General features: G+C 41.5%; 1 protein-coding gene across 3 annotated transcripts in view; it reads right to left on the bottom strand.

Annotated features, from left to right (window-relative positions):
• Positions 1–11,869, bottom strand: part of tmem65 (transmembrane protein 65) — a 72,192-nt gene extending 60,323 nt beyond the window's left edge. Inside the window, exon 1 of one of the 3 annotated variants that reach the window (XM_078540002.1) lies at positions 11,248–11,869. In XM_078540002.1, the coding sequence (XP_078396128.1) occupies positions 11,248–11,545 (298 nt within the window). In that variant the 5' untranslated portion in view covers positions 11,546–11,869. The remainder of the gene's footprint in view (positions 1–11,247) is intronic. The other 2 variants (XM_078540001.1, XM_078540000.1) reach the window with 2 other exon arrangements.
• Between the last annotated feature and the right edge of the window lie 13,146 nt (positions 11,870–25,015).

Below are 25,015 nucleotides of genomic sequence, written 5' to 3'. Positions count from 1 at the left end.
CCCTATATCCTCACCATCACCATAACCACAGACCACAATCTCCACAATCTCCACAATCTCCACAATCTCCACAATCTCCACAATCTCCACAATCTCCACAATCTCCACAATCTCCACAATCTCCACAATCTCCACAATCTCCACAATCTCCACAATCTCCACAATCTCCACAATCTCCATTTATTTAATTCACGCCACTACCAAAACCCTTATCCACATTTTCACTACCTCCACACTCCACCTCCCTAATACTCCCATTGCTGGGCAGGTGCAGTTTGGAGGTAGTGAACTGTCAGTTGTCCAAAATTGTACTGCTGTATCTGGTCCCACCAAAAGGCCCATCATACCTGACCTCATCAATCCCCAGTGGCTCCGCATTCCACAGTTTAATGAATTCTACAATCTTGTCTTCATTTAAAAGTCTCTGTACCTCCAGAAACTCCTACATTCCCACATTCCAGCCTGAGGCATCTCTGACACAAAACATCATCCCTCACCCCCATCACTGTTGGTGGCCTTCAGTTACCTTTATATTATTCCTTGGAAGTCTTGCCTTACGGCCTGCCTCCTACCCTGCCTTCAAAAGCCTTCTCAAAGCCTCAGACCACATAATTGGTCATTTCTAGTAACTCCTTCATTCTGCTCTGCGCAGCATCAGTTTGTTCTGTGCAGATACTCGAGAAGCACGCTATATTGAAATATTTGTTGCTGAAAGTTCTCGAGACTACGATTTGCTTGAATTTTACTTCTTAATTAAAAACACAGTTAATATAAAACAGTTGAAAGACAAACAATATGGAGTCACTTCCTATACGGGGGAATCACATTGCCCCATTGGTCACAACTTAAATTTTGTCTAAGTAAAATTGTTTTATGCATCAACATGGTCATCCCCGTGAAAGCACTCAGTCAAAGCCTACCTTTCCTAAAACTACACAATACCACGAATAATGGAAAACCCTCCAAATAATTACATCTTAATAAACTCCAACATTACTAAGTACAACACTGGCTGTAAAGCCCCTTGGAACTTCAGGAGTCAGGAAAGGCACTGTATAAATGCACATCTTTATTTTTAATCACCTATGATACTTACTGCTTTCTTCCTACAAAAGTCAAGCTCAAGTCCATAATTTCCACTGTTCCATTTCTTCCTTTAAGTAACAGAGCCATGAGCAGTCGTCCAATCCATGGGAACTAAAACCTGGATCATAATGATTCACTGACTACTTAACCCAATGGCTCACATTCATCTCTCCCATTTCTTCAGCAAGCATTGGGTCTTACAGCACCGGTGTTATGCTCATTAATCTTAGCTAGGTCAAGAGGAGCACTGCCTCTTGGGTATTGGTTATGAAGCAATTATCCATATGTTTACCAACTTCCATTTTCTCAAATTATAATTGAAGTCTCCCGTTGCAAATTGTTACAGACAGGGTCAGGAGCGAACTGTACCCTTTCCCTTACTGTCCATAATCAGTGTAGTTTTTGGAGAGGAAGATGCGCGTGTGGTCAATTTAAATAACAGTAATAAGCTTATGTGGGTTAAAATAAAGAGGATTTTACACACACACACACACACACACACACACACACACACACACACAGTACTTTTATAAATTATAAACAAAACAACAGTTCATATGTCTGGCTTATTGCAGGAGAACAGTCATTGCAGGTCCAGTAAAGTAAAAGTATTTTCCACTTGAATTGTAGTTAACTGGGTTCAAATAGCTGGAGTCATCTATTAGGATTATTGCAGGATTCCAGCAGAGATTCCTTTTGCAGAAGACTATGAAGTTGGTTGCTTGTGGTTTTTGTACCAGGAGGCCACATTTCAATACTGGTGGACTTTGAGAAAGGAACCAAGCTGGGAGGCTTTTACGATTTCTACAGCCTCCTGCTCTCAAAGGCAAATATGACACCACCTTTTCTGCAGCTGCTGTGGCTTACAGACTGCCCAGTTCTTTCTGGCTCACCTGATAAAGGATTTTGGGGTCAGACACCAGTTTCAGCCACATGATTAACTGCTACTGTCCACCCAGAATGACTTAAAGCTGAAAGCAATTGCTATATAATGGAAATAAATTATGATTCTTCACACCCACTTGTGGATAATGAGCTTTTTGCAGCTCTCTTGTTGAATTGCAAACTTGGAGGCATGGAGTCTAGAAGTCCATTGATTCTGAGTTTGGAGTAAACTATGAACAATGGCAAATGGGAATTCCAGAGAGGGATGCTGCCTGGGTATGTCCATTCAAGAGGGAGTCCCCCACCCAGGGTGATTCAATTCGGAACTTTGCAAAAACTTGATGGAGCCAGTGTTGAATTTTCAAAAGTCACCTGACTCTTGGCCACCATCTTAGCCACCTGGTTAGTGTGCATTTTAGAAAACAAAGACAGTTTCAGCTCTGTACAAGTACAGTCCATGTTTAAAGTGATGAGAGGTGTAGCTGTGGCTCAGTTCATAGCACCCTCGCCTTTGAATCAGAAGGTTGTGGGTTCATGTCCCACTCCCGGAAACCAAGAACTGTGATTGTACTCGAAAGAGTTGCAATCTGTGACTGTTGATAACTCGAAAGAATTTTTAAAGTGATGACTAGGACATGCCTTTACTGGGCATAACAAATGTTTTCCAAATCTCTCATGTCTTTGTAATACTGTCCTGTGTCCTGTACTGTGTTGACTTGGTGGTCTGCAGCAGGCTGCAACTGTTAGTTTAGATTTATTCATAGAGATTTCTAATCAGAGACGTTCTCTCTGTGGCTTTTCCCCACCCATTGTACCAACTCCATTAACCACCTTCCCACCTGCCATCTCCCCGTTGGTTCTGACATATATGGCTACACCACCCTCTCATCTGTTCCTCCTGCACTTTCTGAACACTTTTTTCCGTAAATATTTAAATTAATTCCTCTGGGGTTGATTATTCCACCCACATCAACCACCAGTTCAAACAGCTTATTTCTAATGCTTCAAACATTCCAGCAATCATTAATTAATGTCTTAATGTAGATGTGTCTACCTTCTTGTGCCCAAGTGTCACCATTATTCCCTGTCTCTAAAGATTACTATATCGATACCCTCCTGCTGACCATCCTCCAACCTTCAACCCATTTCATCTGGGGTCACTAACATTATCTAATTTAAATAACCTTTATCTTTTCGTAACTGTACTGGTTTTCTTCACAATTTAAATTTATACAATGAAATGCCTAAGGTTCATATCTCTACAAACACCCTTATTTAGCCACTGAGGCTTCACTTCACATGAAACTCTTGTTTTTCCTTTCCGATTTACAGGCTTCTCTTGTCCTTCGGCAGTGACAATTTATTTTCTGCTTTAATCAGTTTTCCTAAAGTCAATACCATCACTACACTGTGGGGCCTTTGCTCATTTTCCAAGTGGAAATATAGCATCTTCCACACCACAAAGGAAGGTCATCAATCACATCTTCATGGGCTAAGGAAGTAGTTCTCACCTCAACAGAACACATTTTCTACAGCACGCTGGACAAGTGCAAATAGAGACAAGCAGCTGTAAAATATGAAACTTTATGGTTTGACTTGATCTGAATAGAGAAGGTTCAGAGTCTCACAAAGCATATTTTATCATTCTACAAGGCTGACAAGAGTGTCTTTGCTTCTAACCTTACACATACCTTCTTAACTTACTAAGGACTCTTAGTCATTGTCAACAGGCACCAACTGATTCATTAACCCTGGCCCAGAAAACTGCATTAACACAAAACTTCATTCTAGATTGCATCCTCTCTACGCTTCATGATTTCCAAAGAGCTGGAATACTACCTCCAAGGACTAGCAGATCTCCCATTCAGATTGTTATCTCGCTCAATTTTTGATTACAATTGCTGCGTTGCTTGGCATTTTCATATTCTACATTTGGTGAGTTCGCTGTATCCAAGTCAGAAGAACCTGCTCCCTAAAGTGGTAACCAAGTCAGAAGAACCTGTTCCCTAAAGTGGTAACTATAACTGCCACTCTCAGGTACTTTGCCAAGTAGCAGCTGTTAACATGTGTAAACTTCATCCAGCAATATTGGCAGTTTATTCAACCGCAGAGGTCTGCAGATACTGGGGGCAGGTTCAGACAAGGACTTCCAGCAGAGGTCAGAGAGAGTTTTCAGGAGTAGAGGCCCTCGATGATTTTGTCTCCTAAGGCCAGGATATTCCCACGGTCCAAGCCAGAAACAGAAGCATGGACCAGCAATCAAACATGCGACATTGTTAGCCTGTACAGCTGAATTACTCCATAAACTTGCTGAGTTATCAGACAGCTCAAAATAATATTCTGAATGAGGTTACTTAAGTCACGTCTCCCTTTAACTTCTAACACATAGCAAATTTGAAAGTAATTTGTAGAACAGAATTTCTCTCTCAGATTGTGATTTCTCTCAATTCAAGCATTGGTTCCGCAACTAAAATTGAAAGAAGAAACTGAAGAACTAAACCCAAAGGATTGGGAAATTACTTTCATGTACAGTGGTTTATCATATGCATTAACAGAACTGCAATAACTTCAATTAATTGTAAAATGAATAAAAAGTAAGAGAATAGCCTGGAGTTAATTTTTTTTTTAATTATAATGAAACCAGAACAGTTTCTGAAAAATAAAAGTACATAAAGCAATTTTTCTTTGGTCTTCTTCACACTGTGGATGCCTCAATCTAAGCTGTTCCAACACAGCCACATCTATCCAACCATGTGGAAAATTAACCAGGTATGCCCTGACCACAAAATCAGGGCAAATCTAATCTGGTCAAATTACTGCCCTATTAGCCTACCCTCAATTATCAAAGTGGTGGAAGGAGTTATCAACAACACTATCAGGGTTTACTTGCCAATAAACTGCTTATTGTAGCCAATTTGTGTTCTAGCAGGACCACTCACTCAGCTCCAGCCTTGGTCCAACTGTGGATAAAAGAGCTGAATTCCAGAGGTGAGGTGAGCGCAAGTGCCCTTGACATCTTGAAATGTTATCAAAATTGAAGTCAATGGGAATCAAGGGGAAACTCTCCACTGGCTTCAATCATACTATGCAAAGGAAGATGGCTGTGGTTTTTGCAGGCCAATCATCTCGGTCCCATAGGTTCCTCACAGCAACATCCTAGGCCCAGCTATCTTCAGCTGCTTCATTAATGATCTTCCATCCATAAAGTCAGAAGTGGGGATGTTCACTGATAATTGTGCAGTGTTCAATTCCATTCACAACTCAGAAAACAGAGCAGTCCATGCCGCAAGACTTAAACAATATGCAGGCTTGGACTGAGAGCGACTGATAACATACACACAAGTGCAAGGCAATGACCATCTCTAAAGGAGAACGTTGATCAACAATGTCTTAACATTCATATCCTTACCATTGCCAAATCCCCCACCATCAGCCACCTGGGGGACACCATTGACCAGAAACTTAATTGGACCAGCCATATCAATGCCATAGCTATTAGATCAGGTTAAATGTTGGATAGTCTACAGCAAATGGCTCCTCAAATCAACTCCACCACCTACAAACTACAGCTTAGAAGTGTGGTGGAATAGTGTCCATATGCTTGGATGGGTGCAGGTGCATGAACACTCAAAAAGCTAGACACCAAACAGGACATAGCTCTCCACTTAACTGACCATCCCGTTCACCAGCCTAAACATCCACTCCCTCCAGTACCAGCATACCATGACCACAGCGCATACTATCTGCAGGATGCTCTACAACAAGTCTCCAACGATTCTTCGACATCACTTCCAAACTGACCACTACCAACAGGAGGACAAGGGCAGGTGATTAGGAACACCTCTGCCTCGTAGTCACACACACCATCTTAATTAAGACTGGGTTAAAACCCTAGAACAGTCTGTTACTGTGGGAGTACCTTCACCACATGGACCATCACCTTCTCAAGAGAACTAGGGATGGGAAATAAATTCCAGTGACAACTAAATCCCAAGAGCAAATAAAAAGTAACGCCGTTTCTGGAAAATAGTTGCTTTGCTGTTGTCATCAGTTTCAGTCATACCTGGATCAGGTATATCAGAGTGAATTCCCCTCTCCTCTCCCTGAACAGGACGTCTCAACTTAAGTCACAGCAGATTCCCAAACTGCATCGGCAGGAATTTCGGAATTTCCATCCAGGCGATCATGCTGCTTCTCCAACTTAAATTCCCACCTTGCTGTCAACTCAGAAATCACAGGGAGTTTTGTACTGTGCACCTGTTGCACTGCTGGTTGTCCCTTACACTCATTTCGCTTAAGGTTGTTACGCCTTTGAGTCTATTATCCAGGCTGGATTTGAAACATTTGAAACTTAAAAAGCATTTCATGACTTTCCAAACAAAGCTGTGCATAAGAACCAATGCATATTAAAAGAAAGTGTCTACATTTATACATCTCTCAAACATCTGGATGTTTAATCTGCAAGGAATTACTTGGAAATGTAATACACAGGTAGGACAATTGCATGAAAGCTATTGGCATTTTCCCACAGACATACAGTGTACTAAAATAATCTCTCAAATGAAAAATTGAATGCATAGAAATTAAGGATGGCTGTTTTTACACTAAATTGGGTAGTGTTATTTTGCAGAAGACATTTATTTTAAACGGTAAAGTATCAATTCAGTTCTATAAATAAAAGCGACAGCAGATGCATTTAAAAGAATTGTTTAATAAATCACTGTGCAGTAGAATAAAGCAATAACACCTAGTCTGGCATACCTATATACACGGTTAGAATTTGGTTTAATCTCATATGGTTAAGGTCTTTGCTTTCACTTTATTTCTATGAGTGGCTTGTGGATTTGTACTGTAGTTAGAAATATTGAAATAGCTAAAATTGTTCATTCCTAAGATGTTTAGGGTTAATGCATCAGCGTGCAATTTATCTGGCTGCTGTTTAGCTTCTGCTGTGGTTTTAAGATATGTTGTATGACATGGTTCATGCCTGCTTATTTCTTTTTGTTGCCACCTTGTGAAAGATAGTCAAGACACTCAAGGTAGGGACTGGAACAACAGGCCAGGATGGTAAATATCTGGTGTTGTTGTTTTTTTTAGGAACTCTCTCATTTCAAGGTTTTCATTTACGATAATACGTGTCAGGCCATAATTAAACAGCAAGGACAAAGACAAGGAGACAAGGAAGAATTTCTTCTCAGGAGGGTCGTTTGTGTTTGGAATTCACTTCTCCAGCGAGCAGCAGAGGCTGGGTCATTGAATATAGTCAAGGCCGTGTTGGGCAGATTTTTGATTGACAAGGAGTCAAGGGTTGGGAGGCAGGCGGGTGGTGGTGGCAGGAAAGTGGAGTCAAGGCCAGGATCTGATCAGCCATGATCTAATTGAATGGTGGAGCAGGCTCGAGTGGCCAATAAGCAACAGGATATGCAGGAGGATCAGGCACCTTAAAGAAACAGCAGTATCAATTCCAGTGGAAGTGAAGCAACAATCGAAAGTTTGGAACAGGCTGCAATGCAGGTGAAGGATGAGCCACCAGATAGCGAAGAGGAAGATCAGTTAGAAGATCAGAAAGAAGATGAAGAACAACTTTGGCATTTTAATCAGCAGCAATTTATTTATTTATGTTCTTATGACCTGAGGCCTATAAAGCTTTCTTTAATAATATGCGGAGAGAGAAACAACCAAAACGATCATCAAATGTTAAGTCTTTGCTGAGGGGAAAAAAAAGTGATTAATTGCATTTATTTTTCTGTATGTCTAATGCTTAAAGACATTGTTTTCAGATATGCACAAAGAATTATGAAGTGACTATATCTGATTTGTCAGATCCAAGTTGCCTTACCATAATTATTTCTGAATTTAATCTATAATAAAATCTGACAGGAAGACTGAACAATAAATTCACTTGATTTTATAGAATGTCATTTGCTTCAGAGGCGCCATTCAAATCTTAACACACTAATTAGAATTTACAGCCACAGATGTACAGAGATAATTCAAGAACTTAATTTAAAAAAGAGAACAGTGCATGATACAAGCCACTGGTTGCAATAAAAACAGAAGTGCTCTGGTTCAACAAAATCTATATCCAACCACAACTTCATGAAAGCATAATCTGAAGATTAGAATGGGCAGCAAATAAAGACCAGAACCAGCTGCATCAGGAGCTCCACAGGAAACCACAAGACAAGTGACTAGCTCATGACAGAAGTCAAAATCACCTTATCACACAATGAATCAATATACATCAAACCTCCCACAAAATTAAAATTAACACTGGTTAATTGGAACCCTGGACATGTTGGAGAATACACCAGTCCCACTTCATATGTGGCAGAGGAGGTGTCAGCTGTGGCTCAGTTCATAGCACCCTCGCCTTTGAATCAGAGGGTTGTGGGTTCATGTCCCACTCCCGGAAACCAAGAACTGTGATTGTACTCGAAAGAGTTGCAATCTGTGACTGTTGGTAACTCGAAAGAGTTTCAAATGTGGCAGGGTTAACAGGCCAGTAATTGCACTCAGGTGTCAATACATACCTAACTGTGCTGTTTCCCCCCAAACTGAAATTTCCCCTACATCACTTAGAGAAACACCTCCCAACACTCATCAGCACCAGGCACATCAAGAAACTTTTCTCATATTATGCCAGTAGACAAGTACCTTGGTCAATTTGTCAGTTTATAAACCGTGAAGGGAAACTTCGTCTAGTGCTCCATTGAAGGAGGGAAATACTCGCCGTGGTTCCCATAGCCTGGCAGCTTATCAGGCAACACCCGCTCTTCAGGCATTTCAACAGATCCCATTCGTGACTGGCATTACTAGGTCTGTAACACCGCACACCCTTGAGAATTGTTATCATGGCAGAAAACAGTTTCAGTTTAGCCCAAAAGGTCTCAATTTACCGATAAACAGAAGAAATGTAATTCTGGAATCTAATTTATACTAAGCCACTACCTAATGCTGTGCTACTGTAATAGGACAAGTGAGTCAAACAAACTGCTAGTCATGTGATGAGCTATTTCAGGTTCAGATTGGAAACATTCAGACAGGGATACTCATTAATCTTTGACGGAGATACAATCAAAAGCAGCGACTTAATCAAGAGCTCCTGCTGGGTTACCAGGGCTTGGATGAAATGTAACCGTAGTGCGCGCAAAGCCTTTCAACAACTGGATACATATTCAATATCTTGCCGTCTCTTTGAAATGGAGAGTCAGCAATCATCAGCCGGACTGTCTCCACACCTCCTCGCAATTACTCACAGGCACAGTACCAGAAGACCTAGCAGAGGCAGTCTTGCGTCATTTAAATTGAACATTGTCGCAGTACCCTGACCAAAAATTAAAAAAAAGTGGACTTTCAAAAGTTAAAACAGACTGGGTTGTGTGTCCCAGCACCATTCACAGACTTTATTCAATGCACACTGGCGGTGAGAGCGCAGATTCACTGTTTCCCCCACTTTTCCCCCAAATTCAGAATGGTGAAAAGCTGACCAAACAATCGTCCACAAATGAGTTGCCGGCGACAAGGGGATGAATGTTTTCCTGTTACTTTCCCCCGCGCGGCTGGAGAGCGAAGTGGGGACCAAGCGCAGCGCAGGCAGGTCTAGCCCAGCCCAGCCCAAGGTGCTGAACAGGGCTCTCCGTTCAAATTACCCGCCCCTGGTTCTCGTCAACAGATGCAGCCCTTTCAATAAGAGGCTTTCACATGCGCTGGGGTGACTGGGAGCGCTGCACCTCCATCGATTCCGCTCTCCAGCCAGAGGAGGAGCAGAAGGAGCCGGGAACCTCTCTGCCCATACCATCTCCTGCAGAACAGGACTGACGGGGCGGTTTGTGGGAGGCTTTTGAGTGCAACAGGGCAGCGCCGGGTAAACTAACCCACGGGTGATGTGACTCACGTTCCATGAATCAGGTCTAACTCGCCAACAGTTCATTTCCCTCATGCACTTTGCATATGCTTCATGTATCTGCCAGGTTTAAGAGCTCAGTTTCAATGTTTGCAGCATGGTCACAGCCCTTCAACTGACTTACAATAACAGGGGGGAAAAAAACACTCATCTCGATCAATTCCCCTAGCGTGCTTCTCTATTAAATCATACTAATAGCAATGATCTGAACCAAAAATACAAGCTGCTATCCACACTATATACTCAAAACGCATACCACCAGTTACAATCAGGAGGCACTGTGATACGGTTAACCATGCCCTTAACATACTGTTCCAACATTGAGGACACACAACAAAGTCTAAACTAGAGGACAGAAAATTAACATATGGGGAAAGCCAGCTGGTTATCTCAGCCGGCTCAGGTGGAGCCTTTTAATTTTAAACACACCACTAACTTAAAACAAGCATGAGCTCCCTGCTTGCCAATCTATAAACAAAGGCACCGATTTCTTTGAGAAAACCCGAAAAAAAACTCCTCGGTATATCTAAATACTAAGTGTCAAAGTCTGGTGCACAGATAAAGTGTGTACGCGCAGTCAGTGTGCAATTTTTAACCGTTAATGGTCAAGTCGTGTGAAACAGCAGTGATCCTAATATACCCAACTTACGCATTTTATCAAGCAGAGACCCCAAAAAAAAACCCCATCTACTTATTCCACCCCTCCTTAGCATTTGAACTCTACAGTAAATCGCAGTGGCCATCTCTGACTCCTTTCCGAATCAGGTCTAACCCTGACTTCAGAAGTACAAATATGTCATTCAAATAGAAACGATGGAAGAAACAATCTAAAAATAACTTTTTAGGAACAAAGATATTAAAACTTCAGTAACTTGGTCTAATGCATTTCTTTGACAAAGATCACCCCTACTTCAGCTTCTCAGTCACAGTCATAGAGGTCTACAGCACAGAAAAAGGGCCTTTCGGCCCATCGAGTCTGCGCCGGTCAAACACCGATTTGTCCACTTTACCCTGGCTGAGTAACTATGAAGTCTCCACTTCTCTCTCCAAACTGTGGCTGGCTGTCCACATTCCCCTCTCCAAGTAGCTTGTGTCTCTAACAGCTCCTGTGTCCATTCTTCAGCCTAGCCACGTGTGTCTGCTTCCTCGAAAGGCACCCCCTGTCCGGACACAAGTTCTCCCCTATCCGCCCTATGTGCAAGCCCTGTCTTCCAGTCTGTGTTCCCTCATTAATTCTCTCTCTTTCTCTCTCTAGAATTTGTGTCCGGTCACTACTCTTTGTCCAGCCGGTCGGTAACGCTGCAGTACCAAGCCACAGCTAGTGTATTTCTGCTCAACCCACGGTCCCCTCATACACGCTGTTCCCTTACCTTGTGCTATTGCCATGGACTCGAACCTCTGGAGCTCCTGCAGCAGACTCTTCCTCTCCTTCGAGTGCAGGCTGTACACGAAGTCCCGGGCTCCCTCAACCGTGTTCAGCGGCTCCATCGGCTCCTTGGCCGAATGGGTGCCGTAGAGCCGCGGGGGAGCAGCGCTGCTCCGGCAGGAGAGGAGCGAAGGAGCAAGGGGGTGGAACCCGCACCTTTCACCTCTCCTCCCGGAGCCCAGTCTGGACGCCAGAGTCCGGGAAGGTCGCAGAACTCTCCGAAGGCAAGGGATCAGTAGCATGGCGAACGCTGAGAAGGAAAGCGACCGAAAGAGGTTGCAAAAAAAAAGAAACAAAAGGAGAGAGTCTTGACTCTTGGCTGCGGGGTGGTCAGAGAGAGAGCAGCGCCTGGCAGGAGGTCCGGACGCTCCAGGTTAAGAGGCAGCTCCGCCTGAATGTATCATTTTCCGCAGCCGCCAGCACCGCGTTCCAATCGAACGTCAGGAGATTCCAAATTCCAAAGTCAAGAAAGCCACACGCCCGGGACGAGGAAACTCCCAGAGGCAGCTGACAGCTGAGCCTGGCGGCAGTGCGCATGCGTGCATTCCCCCCCCACCCCCGGGACCGCCCTCTCCCTCGCGAAGCACGATAGGGGTTGTAGTCTCTCCTGCCTCTTCCAGCCCGGAGCCGGGGGTAGCGCGACTACAATTCCCGGCAAGCAATACGACGGCCGCACATGCGCAGTTTCGCGGTGGTAATCAGTGCTCTTGCCACCGCTGCCTGTCAGTCGTGGGAGCCCGTTGATGTGTCAGAGATCAACCCCCGTTCATTTACAGGGCGTGTTGCAATCCAGATTACGATGTTTATTAACGCCCTTTTCCATTCAAGGATTTCCAAACCACTCGTTTTTCTTTGCAGTAATATTGTACAGGAACAGAAACTGCTCATTTCTATTGTTTGCATGAAGAACGCCTGACTCGTCCATTTGACTGCAAGGACTTTTTAAACTTCTTGCTCTTCCCCTGTGAGTGTTTGTGCACATTAATACTTGGCATTGCCAAATTCCGGGGCTTGAACACGTCACCATTAGCAGGATCACATATTCAGTAGGGAGAGAAAAGAAATTAAAAATCTAAAATGTTAACAGAGAATGCTGAAAGCACACAGCAGCATGTTGAAAAGGGAAAACAGAGAGGTCCTGACCAAAATGTTTCTCCCTGAAGCTTTTCGAATGATGTCGAAAATACTCATGTTAGAATGAAACAGCACAAAAGACCATTTGGCCCATCAGGCTGGTACTGGCTCTTCAGTGGAGCTAGCCAACTAATCCCACTTCCCCACTCTTTCCACATAGCCCTTCAAATATTTAGCCGATTCTCTTTTATTTGTTACTATTGAATCTGTTTCCCCTACCCTTTCATGCAGTGTTATCCGGATCACAATAGCTCCTTGTGTAAAAATGTTTTTTTTTTCATGTCGCTTCTGCTTCTTTGGCCAATCATCTTAAACCTGTGTCTTGTGATTACTGACCCTTCTGCCACTGCAAACTGTTTCTCCTTATTTATTCTGTCAAAGCCATTTGTGATTTTGAAGACTTCTATGAAATCTCTTTTTATTCATTCATGGGATGTGGGCTTCACTGGCTGGGCCAACATTTATTGTCCATCCTTAATTGCCCTTGAAGGTGGTGAACCGCTGCAGCCCATGTGGTGTAGGTACAGCCACAGTGCTGTTAGGGAGGGAATTCCAGGATTTTGACCCAGCTCAATTTTCTCTCCTCTAGGGACCACATCTTCAGTTTGTTCAATCCTCCCACATAACGGAAGTCCCTCATCTCTGGTACCATTCTAGCAAATCATTTCTGTGCACCCTCTGAGGCCTTGACATCTTTTTTAAAGTGTGGTGCCCAGAACTGAACACAGTACTCTAGCTGGGGCCTAAGCAGGGTTTTATGAAGTTGAGCATAACTTCCTTGCTTTTACAAACTGTGCCTCAATTAATAAAGCCAAAGGTCTCTTTTAAAAACAGCCTTCTCAACTTGTCCTGCCACCTCTGAAGATTGTGTACATACACACTAGGGGGAGAATTTTCTCCCTATCAGGGGGAGGGCGGGGCTGAGTGGGAGCGGGCGTGCGGCCCGCGATCAGCTGGGCGCTGTCATTTTACGAGGGCAGGCCGATTAAGGCCCGCCCAGCGTGACGCACACCCAGAAGCGCAGAGTGCTCCCTGCGCGGGTGGGGGAAGGAGGCTGAGTTGGGGCCTGCGCTCTTTCACACATGCACGTGAAAGAGCACAAATCTCCGAGGCACAGAGCTGCGTCAGGGAGATTATTTAAATTTTTCAAAATCAAACTAAAGAAAAAATAAATTTTAAGACATGTCCCCTCATGACAGTATTACATGAGCTGGGACATGTCTATGAATTTTATTAAAAATTTTAGTTAAAGTTTAAAAACTTTCATGAAACCTCATCCTGCCCGTGGATGAGGTTTCATGATAAATACATAGGCCGCCTGGGCTCTTTGCCTGCCCGCCAACCTTAAGATTGGACGGGCAGCTCTGTTAATTATCTTAATTGATATTTAAATGGCCTTAATAGGCCTTTGACAGTTCGGCAGTCGTGCAGCCAACTCCGGTGTGCACCCACCAAACTGAAGATCTGAATAGCGCGCGGTGACATCAGGCGTGCGTCATTTTATGCGTCGGCGAGCAGGACCCGTCCCCGCATGCCAACCCGATGATTCTGGCCCAGGACTCTGTTCCTGCACCCCTTCAACATTACTCCACCTAGTTTCTGTTACTTCTCATCGTCCATCCAACCAAAATTATTCACTTCATCCATTAAATTTCATTTTCCAGGTGCCTTCCCAGTTCACCAATCTGTCCTCCTGTCTGCTATGATCTTCCTCATCAACTACATATTTATATACAAAAATGCAAATTAGAAGCAGCGGTAGGCCATTCGACCCTCGAGCCTGCTCCACCATTTGATAAGGTCATAGCTGATCTGATTGTGGCCTGAACTCTACTTTCCTGTCTACCCCCCTTTCACTCCCTTGTCAGTCAAGAATTTATCTAACTCAGCCTTAAAAGTATTCAATGACCCAGCCTCCACTGCTCTCTGGGAAAAAGAATTCCATAGATCAATAACCCTCCGGGAGAAAAAATTCTCCTCATCTCCATCTTAAACGGGAGACCCTTTATTTTTAAACTGTGTCTGAGTTCTAGTTTCTCCCACAAGGGAAGGCATCGTCTCAGCATCTAGCCTGTCAATTCCCCTCAGGATCTTATATGTTTCCAAGTCTTGTGTCATTTGCAAACTCGGAAGTTATGCCATGTATACCCAAGTCCAGGTCTTTATTTATTGAAAAGAGCAGTGATCCCAATACTGATCCCTGGGAAACAGTTCTGCATATGCCCCATCAGTCTGAAAAGCAACCCCATTCCATCATTATTCTCTGCTTTCTATCCTGAATTCAATTTTGGTTCCACATTACCACTGTCCCTTTGATCTTATGGGCTTCAGTTTTCTAAATAAGTCTATTATATAAAATTTCATCAAGTGGCTTTTGAAAATCCATACACACAACATCAACTTTATTACCCTCATCAACCTTCTGTTACTCTATCATGGAACTCCATTGAGTTAGTCAGACACAATTTGCCTTTTAACAAAAATAAAATACTGCAGATGCTGGAAATCTGAAACAAAAACAGGAAAATGCTGGAAGTACTCAGCAGGTCTGGCAGTATCTGTGAAGAGAGAGAAACAGAGTTAATGGTTCCGGTCATGACCTTTCATCAGATCTGGTAAAAATTCTGATGAAAGGTCACAAGCTGAAACTTTAACTCAGATACTGCCAAACCTGAGTGCTTCCAGCATTTTCTGTTTTTACTGTCTTTAACATGCATTAACGTGCCGAATTTCATTTATTAGCCCATGCCTTTTCAAATGCCAATTAATTTTGACCTATATTATATTGGCTCAAAAAGTTATCCCTCCACAAACATTAAGCTGACTGGCATGAAGTTGCCTGTTTAGTCCTCTCACTCTTTTCGAACATGTAACATTTGTAATCTTCCAGTCATCTGGCACCACCACAACATTTACTGGAGCCTCCGCAATTGCAATTCTTACTTCCTTAAACTGAGATGCATCTCACCTGAACTAGGTGACTTTCTACTTTGTGGACTGCCAATCTTTTACAAATCTCCTCTTTATTTTTGCCCTATTCAACATGGCTATTGCCAGTAAATATTTTCTGGTTTTATTTCAAGCAGTCTCATGTCAGGAATAAGACATCATGTTGTGGATTTTTTTTTTGCCTTACCTTTGGATGTGCACTGATAGATCATTTTCAACTCTCAACAGCACACACTTTCCTGCCCAAAACTGCTAATTTAGTTCCAAATTGTCAAACAATGTGGGCCCAGGTCAAACCATTAGGAGCTGGGTTAAAACTCCACAAATTCATTTTACTTATGACCTTTTATAATCAGGAAAATAAAGACTCTCGACACATCTGTTTGAGTTGCAGAGAAAGACAAGTCACGAATTGCATTTATATTGGTTTTCTGTTCCCTAGTACAGATGTTGCACAGTTAGTAGCAAAATCAGCATAAATTAACTGGGTTTTTTTTAAAGGCCGATATCCCAAAAGCGACATTTTTTTAACTGGATCTTTCCATTTATTGGCTGTCTTCCTAGACTGGTGCGCTGGTTCCAATTGCAGCACATTTTCATCTTAGCATCTTGATGCAAGATAATTGCATTAACATACACAGTTGTCCTGTATAGCAATGTCATGCTATCAGCACATCACACATGTAGCAAAATGCCCAGTGTAGTCTGTGAGTGTGTGTGATAGCAAGTCTTACAGTGTAACCAGTTTACAGGAAGAGAAGCTGTAGCAACTATAATTAAATCCCGGAAAACACAGTGAATTTATCCTGATGTTACTACTAATTCTGCAACACCCGTACTAAGAAGCAGAAAACCAATGTATAGCCAGTTCATGACTTGTATTTCTCTGCAACTCAAACAGTGCATTTATCCTGCTCAATGAAGACCCGAGTTGAACTATAAAAGCAACTAAAAATGTGAAAGATCAGTATCTAACACAAATGCACTATGCTGTCCTCAACTGCAGCATTGTTACTTATACATAGACTAACAATAGTTTTTACACTGCTGCAGAATTCATGTATGTGGCCCCATTCATATACTATATACCCCACATGCTTCATTAAATCTATGTCTATGTGCCTGCATGGTATACCTGCTTATGTGCAATCACCACAGTTCATGTTGACTTATATTATCAAGAGGAATTTCAGCCCTATGTCTATCGATAACCCATGCAGTTCTACTTCCTCACTAGATTAGCTGAAGTAGTAAATGATAATGAAAGTAGGCAGCGATGCACATTTAGTGTGCTCCATAGACACAACATTTATGGGCTGAAGGGCAGACATATCTTACAAACTCACTAGCTCAAACTATTCTAGGTCACCAATGGCTGCAATATGCAAAATACTGGACGCAGTTCCGCAATGCTGTGAGGCTGCTGCTCTGAATTCAGCCTATTTACATTGCAAGCAGAATTCAGGGCATTATATAATCTTATGTAAATACCCTGGAAAGCTCCATACAGGGCAGCCAATTTGCATTCCACATACTGTTGTGTTCTGTTGTGGAAGTGAGCAATACAACTTTCCCCAGCTCCACAGAAAGAACAGGATTGTATTTCAAAAATAATGGCTCCAAATTTGAGAAGAAAATAGCACATCATTTAGGAGGTTGACCAGACGACAGTTCATTGATTCCTCCTTACTGATTTGAAATGTTTCTCTAAGATTCAGGACGTTTTCTCCACAAAAGCCTAAGTCAGAAACTGTTTTTAAGTTGCCTTTAGCTTTCTTGGCATGGCATAGCACAGCTGGTGACAATATCTGGAAAAAACTTGTTGCATTCTTTAAATGGATCAAAAAAAAGTGATTTTAAACTGGCCTTCATAAATACTGAGATAAAAACAAAAAACTACTGCGGAATACTGCCTGTCTTCCCAGGACCATTCCAATGTCAGTGTCACATGTTTTTAGTGGTGTCATAATGCAACTGTGGACGACAGCATCTGGAACTCATGCAATTATACAGGCCCTTGAGTGGATCCGGTGAAGGGCTGCCTACACAATGGTAATAACTGATCTCTGATTGTTTTGTCAACTGTTTTTTAGAACCCATTACCAAAAAGCATTTTACACCATTATATGTGCGTGGCTTATCATGATTTGTATCATTGTCTCGTGGAATGTGTAGATTTCACACCAAACCTTTTCACAAATGAAAAGCACTGTTCCTGGAAATATCATGATATTAACACACACTCACACAGTTATCCTCTGTGTAGCCATGTCATGACAGCACTACTTCACATCAAAATGTCCATGGCTAGTCTGGGGATCTCTGCAATAGCGAGCCTTAGGTGCAGCCAGCTTGCAGGAAGGCAAGCAGTATTTGGAGGTTTTACCACATAAAAAGGTGCTATATAAATGCAAGTTCTTGTTGTATTACTTCTAACTAAATGCTGGAAAGCTGTAAACTAGCTTACTCTTTCAAAAACTAGGTCAAACTACAAAAGCAAAAGATAAATGTGCACCATGCTGTCCTCAGCTGCAGCCTTGATCTTTCTGCATTCACATTGATGTCCCTGGGATCTTGCCTATTGTGGGAAATGAGCAAGGCTGCATTGTATAGTAACAGCGGCCTATTCCCCTAGTAATAAGTGAGTAACCATGGCTCCTAAGGAACAGCTGGACAGTTAGGTTACACGGCTTGAATCTGCTCATTAGATTGTCAAAGATTCTGAATGCTCTGTTAGAGATATGAAGGGAATAAGACTCCATACTGATTTATGTAGAGTGCTTTATTCAAATCACAGATAGTAAGAGCATTCATTGATAAGACAATTGGCTTTTGGTTTGTATCCAGCAGAAACAACAAAGCTTTTCTGCCAATCTTGTGGTTCCACTGAGGAATGTCTGACTTTTTATGTAATCTAAGCAAAACTACCCCAAATTTCACTTATTTTATTCTGATACTTGTTGCCCTGAGGTCAGTCCCATTATCCCATAATGTATTTGGAAGAGCAGTTTTGACCTGTACCTGTTATCATCCAGAAGCTGCATGCTTCAGGCATTAGGCTCCTTTCAGATGCCTAGATTCCCCAGGTCTGATGGCTCCTTGACAGGATTCTATAAAAAGTTGTCCCTAGAACCAACCTATTTTTTTTTTTTAAATCTCAACATTACTTTCTTTCAGGCTCAAATCCTGATACTTGATGAGGTGGAATTAAATGTCTTAACATGAAAAGAGTCAAGGGAAGGATTCCAGAAAAAACTAGTCCTATAAATATTCTGATTGGAGTACAGTTGCTAAAATTGTAAGGAATCATCTGAATAGATTAATTTCCAACTTGGCCATGATGATCAGATTACAACAATACCTTACACTTAAACTTCATGTGTGGTGTTATTTACAGGAGACACTCTTGTCTTGGTTCAGACTTGTTAAAAAAAATATTTTCCAGTTATGATATGGAAAGACATTTCATAGCTAGTGTAATATTAGATTTTCACTTCAGGAGTCCCATTCCTCCTGGGTCCCACTAAGCTGTCACAAAAAAATAGAAAATATCAAATGGACAAAAAAATCCTGCGATCCTACAGTAGTATTTACTGAAAGCAGTACAGAAATGAAATTGTTTTTGTCAAATACTGAATGCATTGCGTCACTGAGGGACTAATGCTGGAAGAATTTAATCTTAAAAGTGATGCAAAAATACCAACCAAAATATTATCTAGTGGTAACCAAGTAACAAATGCATTATGAACAAAGCACAATGGGAAAAGTGAGAAATCTGGCTGAGGAACAGTCACGTGATGCACTTACAATTCCCTGACTAAGTTGAACAGAATTGGTGTGTAAATAATCCTGCAGTCTCCCAGCCTTGCATACTGGCTGCTGCTGCAATTCTATTATTAGAAAGCTGAATTGTGCACTTAACGTGTTATACAACCATGCTATGTTATCAGCAGGGGCAGACCAAACAAGTAAGCTTCAATACCTTTAAAAGGGATTTAAAAAAAGGCTTGAATAAGTGTTTTCCCTGCAAAATACTCTTCTACTTTTCTTTAATATATGTCTATATTTTTGAACAACGATATATCAAAATTTTATTTAAAATCTTATATCTGTGACACTTTTGTAAATTTTACTTGCGATAAAGATTTTAATAGAAGGCCTTGACCTTTTCCAAACTTGTACATGTGAAATTGATAGTTCTGCCCAGAGCTGTGACACGGTCGGCTGAATCTGCATTGTGCAATCTCAGCATGTGCAGTGTGCCAAATTGCCAAGGATGCATTAGTATTATTTAGTCAGCTATACTGGTGGAATATTGTTCTTTAATTTCTTGAAATTTCTGCTCAATATTGTCAGTTTATCAGTAATTACACTTTCAAGGTCCAATAACAATCTTCTTGTTGACTGGCAATTAGATTGTATAGCAGTTACATTTTTAAGACAATAGCGTTGTTAAAACAGGTGATGGGCATTGGCTCACCTATAAATGGTTACAGCTATAACACTCCAATGTGGATGGGGCTGGACTAGTTTGTTGATCTGTTGAGCTGTCTTGTGACTAAACTTGCTTGAAGTAAAAAACTAGCTTTGGACTTATTCTTACATAACAAGCACTTATTGTGAGTGACAAATATTGGCCCATTTTTTATGGTAGAAATAATAAATGTATCCAGTTGTTTGTTTATGCAAAGTAATCAATCAGGCTGCAAATTACAACATCTGCATGTGTGCAGTTAGATAGTAATTACGAAGCAGTAGTTCTGCTGCTCCTCTGGAAGCTTTGTTACATTGAGTCTCTGACAAGATGCCATAATTCACACGTGAAGGATGTGAATATGCAGGACTTGTTAGATACACAAGGAGGTCTTGTGATATAGTGAGTTGACAGCTCAGGATGGTGTATTCTTAATGTGGCCAAACAGGTTGACTATAACCTGAAAATCCTTCCAACACATGCCAATGGCAGGTGGTAAGAGTGGGAGAGATTCTTAGTCAGCCATGTGCTGGAAAGTGTGTTGGAGCCGCGACCATAATTACCCATAGCTCCAGGCTACAACATACATGTACAAGTGCACGTTGCCACAGAAACATGAGTGATTTTTAACAGACCATCAATAGATGCAGATTACACAAGCTCGACATGTCCATTCAAATGTAAGTGAATTTTCAATGGCATGTGAAGTCTTAATTACTGCCAAAAAGAAACCTCTGGCACAGAATTTATTTTTAATAATGTGGTGCCTTGTTCCTTCAGCTTTGAACTATTGTTGGATATTTTAAAAATATTAAAATAAAATTCTCCAATCTCTTTGATTCAGGAAACACACCACTTTGTGTCCTGTTTGTACAGCTTCCAAATCCCCTGTAGAGGGCATCACACTTTCTAGAAACCAAGAGTGGCAGTGCAAAAGCTCAAAGTCTGCGGACTAGTGTAAGTGTGATGGAAGGCTAGTGCTTGTTTGTCACTGGCTACAGAACCCAAACCAATGTTCCTCAAATTTTGAAAAGGACTTTTAAAAATGAAAAGATTTGCAGTAAAATGTTTATAAAAAGGAGAAGCTGCTATGTCAATATGTGCATGAGGGAGGGAAGAACCCTGACCATGTACTGATTTGACACCTGTTGTAGCTTTTGTCTGGCCTTTAAGCATAAAAGTATATTAAGCTGTGGGAGAGAGCTGGCATCCTAATGTTAATAGTAATTCAATTATGAAAAAGAACACTAGCTGACTTTTGAAGCCAACTCATTGTCTCACCTGTGTTTTATTGACAGAAAATGTTGATGTTCATCATGGCTTGTACCTGTGCGTGTGCGTGACAGAGTGAGAACAAGAGAGTGAAAGAACAAGTGCCCAGTGAGAGGGAAACAGAGAATGATGTAAAATGGAGAGAGGGAACAACACAGACAGTGGTACAAAGGGAACACAAAGATAGTGACAGAGACAAAAAGAAATTTGTTTTCTTGTTCGAATTTGATTTCTTTTTAAGTACAAGTTGAACAGTGAAACCAAACAAGGTTTTTTTGAGGAAAAGACATCAGAAGTGAGGATGCAAATGGATGGAAAGGAAGGAATCTGGTTGTATTGGCTGGGAGTTCTTGCACTTGTGCACATGAGTGGGGTGGGGAGAGTGAATGAAGGTTTATGGCCGAGGTGAATGGTAGTGGAGTAAGGAGAGCATGATTGACAGTTCAAAGGACAAGAGACAGTGGTAGTGATGAAGGTGAGGAGTGATAGGGGAAGGAGTAAGGGACGTAGTGAGAGTGAAGAAGTGGGAAAAAGTGTGATGATTGGAGGAGGGGATAGGAAGGGAACCACTTAAGAGTCACACCTTCCAATAACAGCCGCTGGTGATTCCTTTCCTCACCACCACACCATACCACATGAAAAGTAGGAATAAAAAACCAAGATCAAGTAAAGCAGATGACAAAGGAGGAAGAAAAGGGAAAAATAAGGGGGAGAAAAGCAAATCAGGAGAGCCAAAGCAGAAAGAAATAGAAGGTAGCAAAGAGAGGTTAAGTGCTAATATTAAGTGCTCTGAAGGAAGGTCATAGGGACTTGAAACATTAGCTTTGTTTTTCTCTCTCCAGAGATGCTGTCAGACCTGCTGAGTTTTTCCAGCATTTTCTGTTTTTGTTTCAGATTTCCAGCATCTGCTGCATTTTGCTTTTATTTAAGTGCTTATATTTCCTGATTTACAGTGCATAATCCAACAAGAAATCAATTAGCAGTTTTAAGATGTCAAGAGTCTAGCACATAGGATATATAGGCTTTCAAGAAACATGTACTACCTCTTACACCTTCCCCATCACTATTGAGTCAATGTCACAAGGGGAAACCAGTTTACAATACTTAAAAATGTACATTTGCATGCATCTTGTGTCTGTAAGACTTTACTTCCTTTTGTCAGGGTTTTTGTTAGTTTTGGGACAATGTTTCCCATTACAACTTCATTTATGTAAACTTGTCACTCTGTAGGTATACTCCCCTACCTGTAGTGTGCTGCAGCTCACTGATATTTGCAATGCCTATGAGCTTAAACTGTAGAGAAATTCCTATCCTCTAGTCAATTCTACTTCACTTCCTAAATTTCTGTAATTTTTCATCTTTAACAAAAAAAAACCATATGTAAAAAAAAACACTTCAAAATATGTATAGGGACCGAGTTAATATACTTGTTAGACTCTCTACCTAGTTTAAAAGTTATTGCCTCTACTTTTGGTATCAATGGCACACAACAACTTGGATATTGTTCAACTAAATGTGGCACACTTTTATTAATACCATTCAGCAATAGAACATACTCACAATACTGGTTACTTAGTAGCCCTGTGAGCCAAAGTTCACCTCAGTGGTCAATCCACCAACAAGGTTTCCATGCACACCTTCAAAGTAGCTGAACAAACCACTCTACACACTGCAGCAATGATGTCTTTGTGTGCTCATTATTTGTACTGTTTTTTGGCTCTGGCCTTGTGCTATATAAGGTGATAACTATTTTTAGCTCATTTAATTGGTTTTCAATTATTTAAGTGTCTTTTCCAGATGTCTGGGCCTCTCAAGGCCATGCTTGAAGGAATAGACTCTTATCTCTGACACTTATCAATCCTCAGGCTGGTGTAGGCAGACATCTTTATAAAGTCTAATGAGCATAAAAGGGGTCTATCTTTCTCACAGTTTGAGGCAAGCACTTCTGCACGGTTTTTAATTCATTTTGCGGAACTTGCTAATTCTGGCAAGGCTGTGACGACTAAATTACCCATGCTGCCTTGCACCCACAATGCAGTTCTTCATGTGCCATCAGTCAGGACACTGCATCTCTTCAATTTTCCATGTAACCACCATGAGAAAAACTCTACACACAGGGACACCGAGCAACTGGTTCCAGCTTTTATTGAAGTTTGATGAAGCTGTTGTGCAACACATGTGGGCCATCCCTGAACCAATAGCATCAGAGTGACTCAGGAAAGAAGCACATTTACGAAATGCTGTTTTCCACAAGGGTGCAGGCACAAATATTTTCTAAAGAAATACAGATTGTTATACTCATAGATATCACCTAGCATTGGTTACACTAAGTCAGCGAGCTGGTACACTTGGCTCCCCAATGCAGACACAACGTGAACTTATGCTAAATCTCTCAAGAGTAGCACTAATTAAATGGAATGCTTTATGCTTTGTGCATTAGGCATATAAAGAAACAGCCAGTTAAGAATGCATTGTCTTGCATTTCATGTCATTGCTTCTTTCATCAGACCATTTTGCCTAATCATCAGGGAATAATTATATATAATATATACATTCTCACCTCAGTGCCACAAAGTTGTGGGTTCAAGTCCCAACCCAGGGCTTCTGCACAAATATCAAGACTGATGCTCCAGGACAGTGCTGAGGGAGTGCTGGAATGTCAAAGGTGCCATCTTTCCGATGAAATATTAAACAGGGGTGCCCTCTCAGGTGGACATAAAAGATCCCATTGTACTATTTTGAAGTAGAGCAGGGGAGTTATTCCCAGTGTCCTGGCCAAAACTTGTCCCTCAATCAAAATCACAGAAACAAATTATCTGGTTGTTATCACGTTATCGTTTGTGGGAGTTTGCTGTGTGCAAATTGGCTGTTGCGTTTCCTGCATTGCAACAGTGACTATGCATCAAAAGTACTTCATTGGCTATAAAGCATTTTGGGAAGCCTGGTGGTCATGAAAGGCAATTCTTTTTTATATTTATATACACTGCCCAAATTGCTTGCACACAATTATTCGGCAGCTGTTCTCTCATATAATTCAACAAAATGTGTGTTTTCTTCTCGTGCTTTGCTGCACATTGTGTTACTGTTTTCAATCTTGGCTGATTGAAAATGTACTTTTTTGATGGTCTTCCATCAATTACCTTAATAAAATGTACATGTTGGCCATGAGGTAGTTGTTTGTTGTCTTTTTTATTACCTTTACCAGATCTGGAGTATTAATTGATTCCATTGAGACAAGCACTTATGGACAGAAGATTATTTTGTGTTGGATGAAATGCTTCATCATTTTCTCCTTTTCTTTCTAGAATAACAAACTCTCAAAAACTTGTCCCTGACAAGTTAGCTTAAAGCCTGCATCCCCTTCATTTATGGCTTTTGAAAGAATATTGGAAAGTGAAAGTAAGCAATAAAGATTTCTGATATACTGTTCTTTATATTGATTTGGTAAATATATTTAACCCATGCCATGCAACAGGCAATTGGACTATTTTTCAAGGATATCTTCTGAATGTTAAGGGGACATGATGGCGGGGCGGGGGTGGTTGGAGTTCACAGACTTACCTGCCATAACAACAACTTGCATTTTTATACTGCTTTTAACTTAATAAAACATCCCAACGTGCTTTGCGAGTGATGTCAACTATGATTTAATATGGAGCCGCAATAAGGAGTTTTTAGGTCAAAGGCTTTAAGAAGCCTCTTAAAACAGGAAAGGGAGGGGGAGAGATTTAGGGATGGAATTCCAGAGTGTAGGGCCTTGGAAGTTGAAGGCATGACTGCCAATGGTAGAGCGATTTAAGATCTTGGATGCTCAAGAACCCAGAAATGATGGAATGCAGAAATCTTGGGGGGGCTCTAATGCTGGAGGACAAAGATTGAGAGG

This window comes from Cetorhinus maximus, chromosome 4 (genome assembly GCF_964194155.1).
Source record: "Cetorhinus maximus chromosome 4, sCetMax3.hap1.1, whole genome shotgun sequence".
In the NCBI taxonomy this organism is placed as follows: Eukaryota; Metazoa; Chordata; class Chondrichthyes; order Lamniformes; family Cetorhinidae; genus Cetorhinus; species Cetorhinus maximus.
Note: the sequence above shows the minus strand (reverse complement) of the source record. Positions and strands in the feature narration are given on the sequence as shown.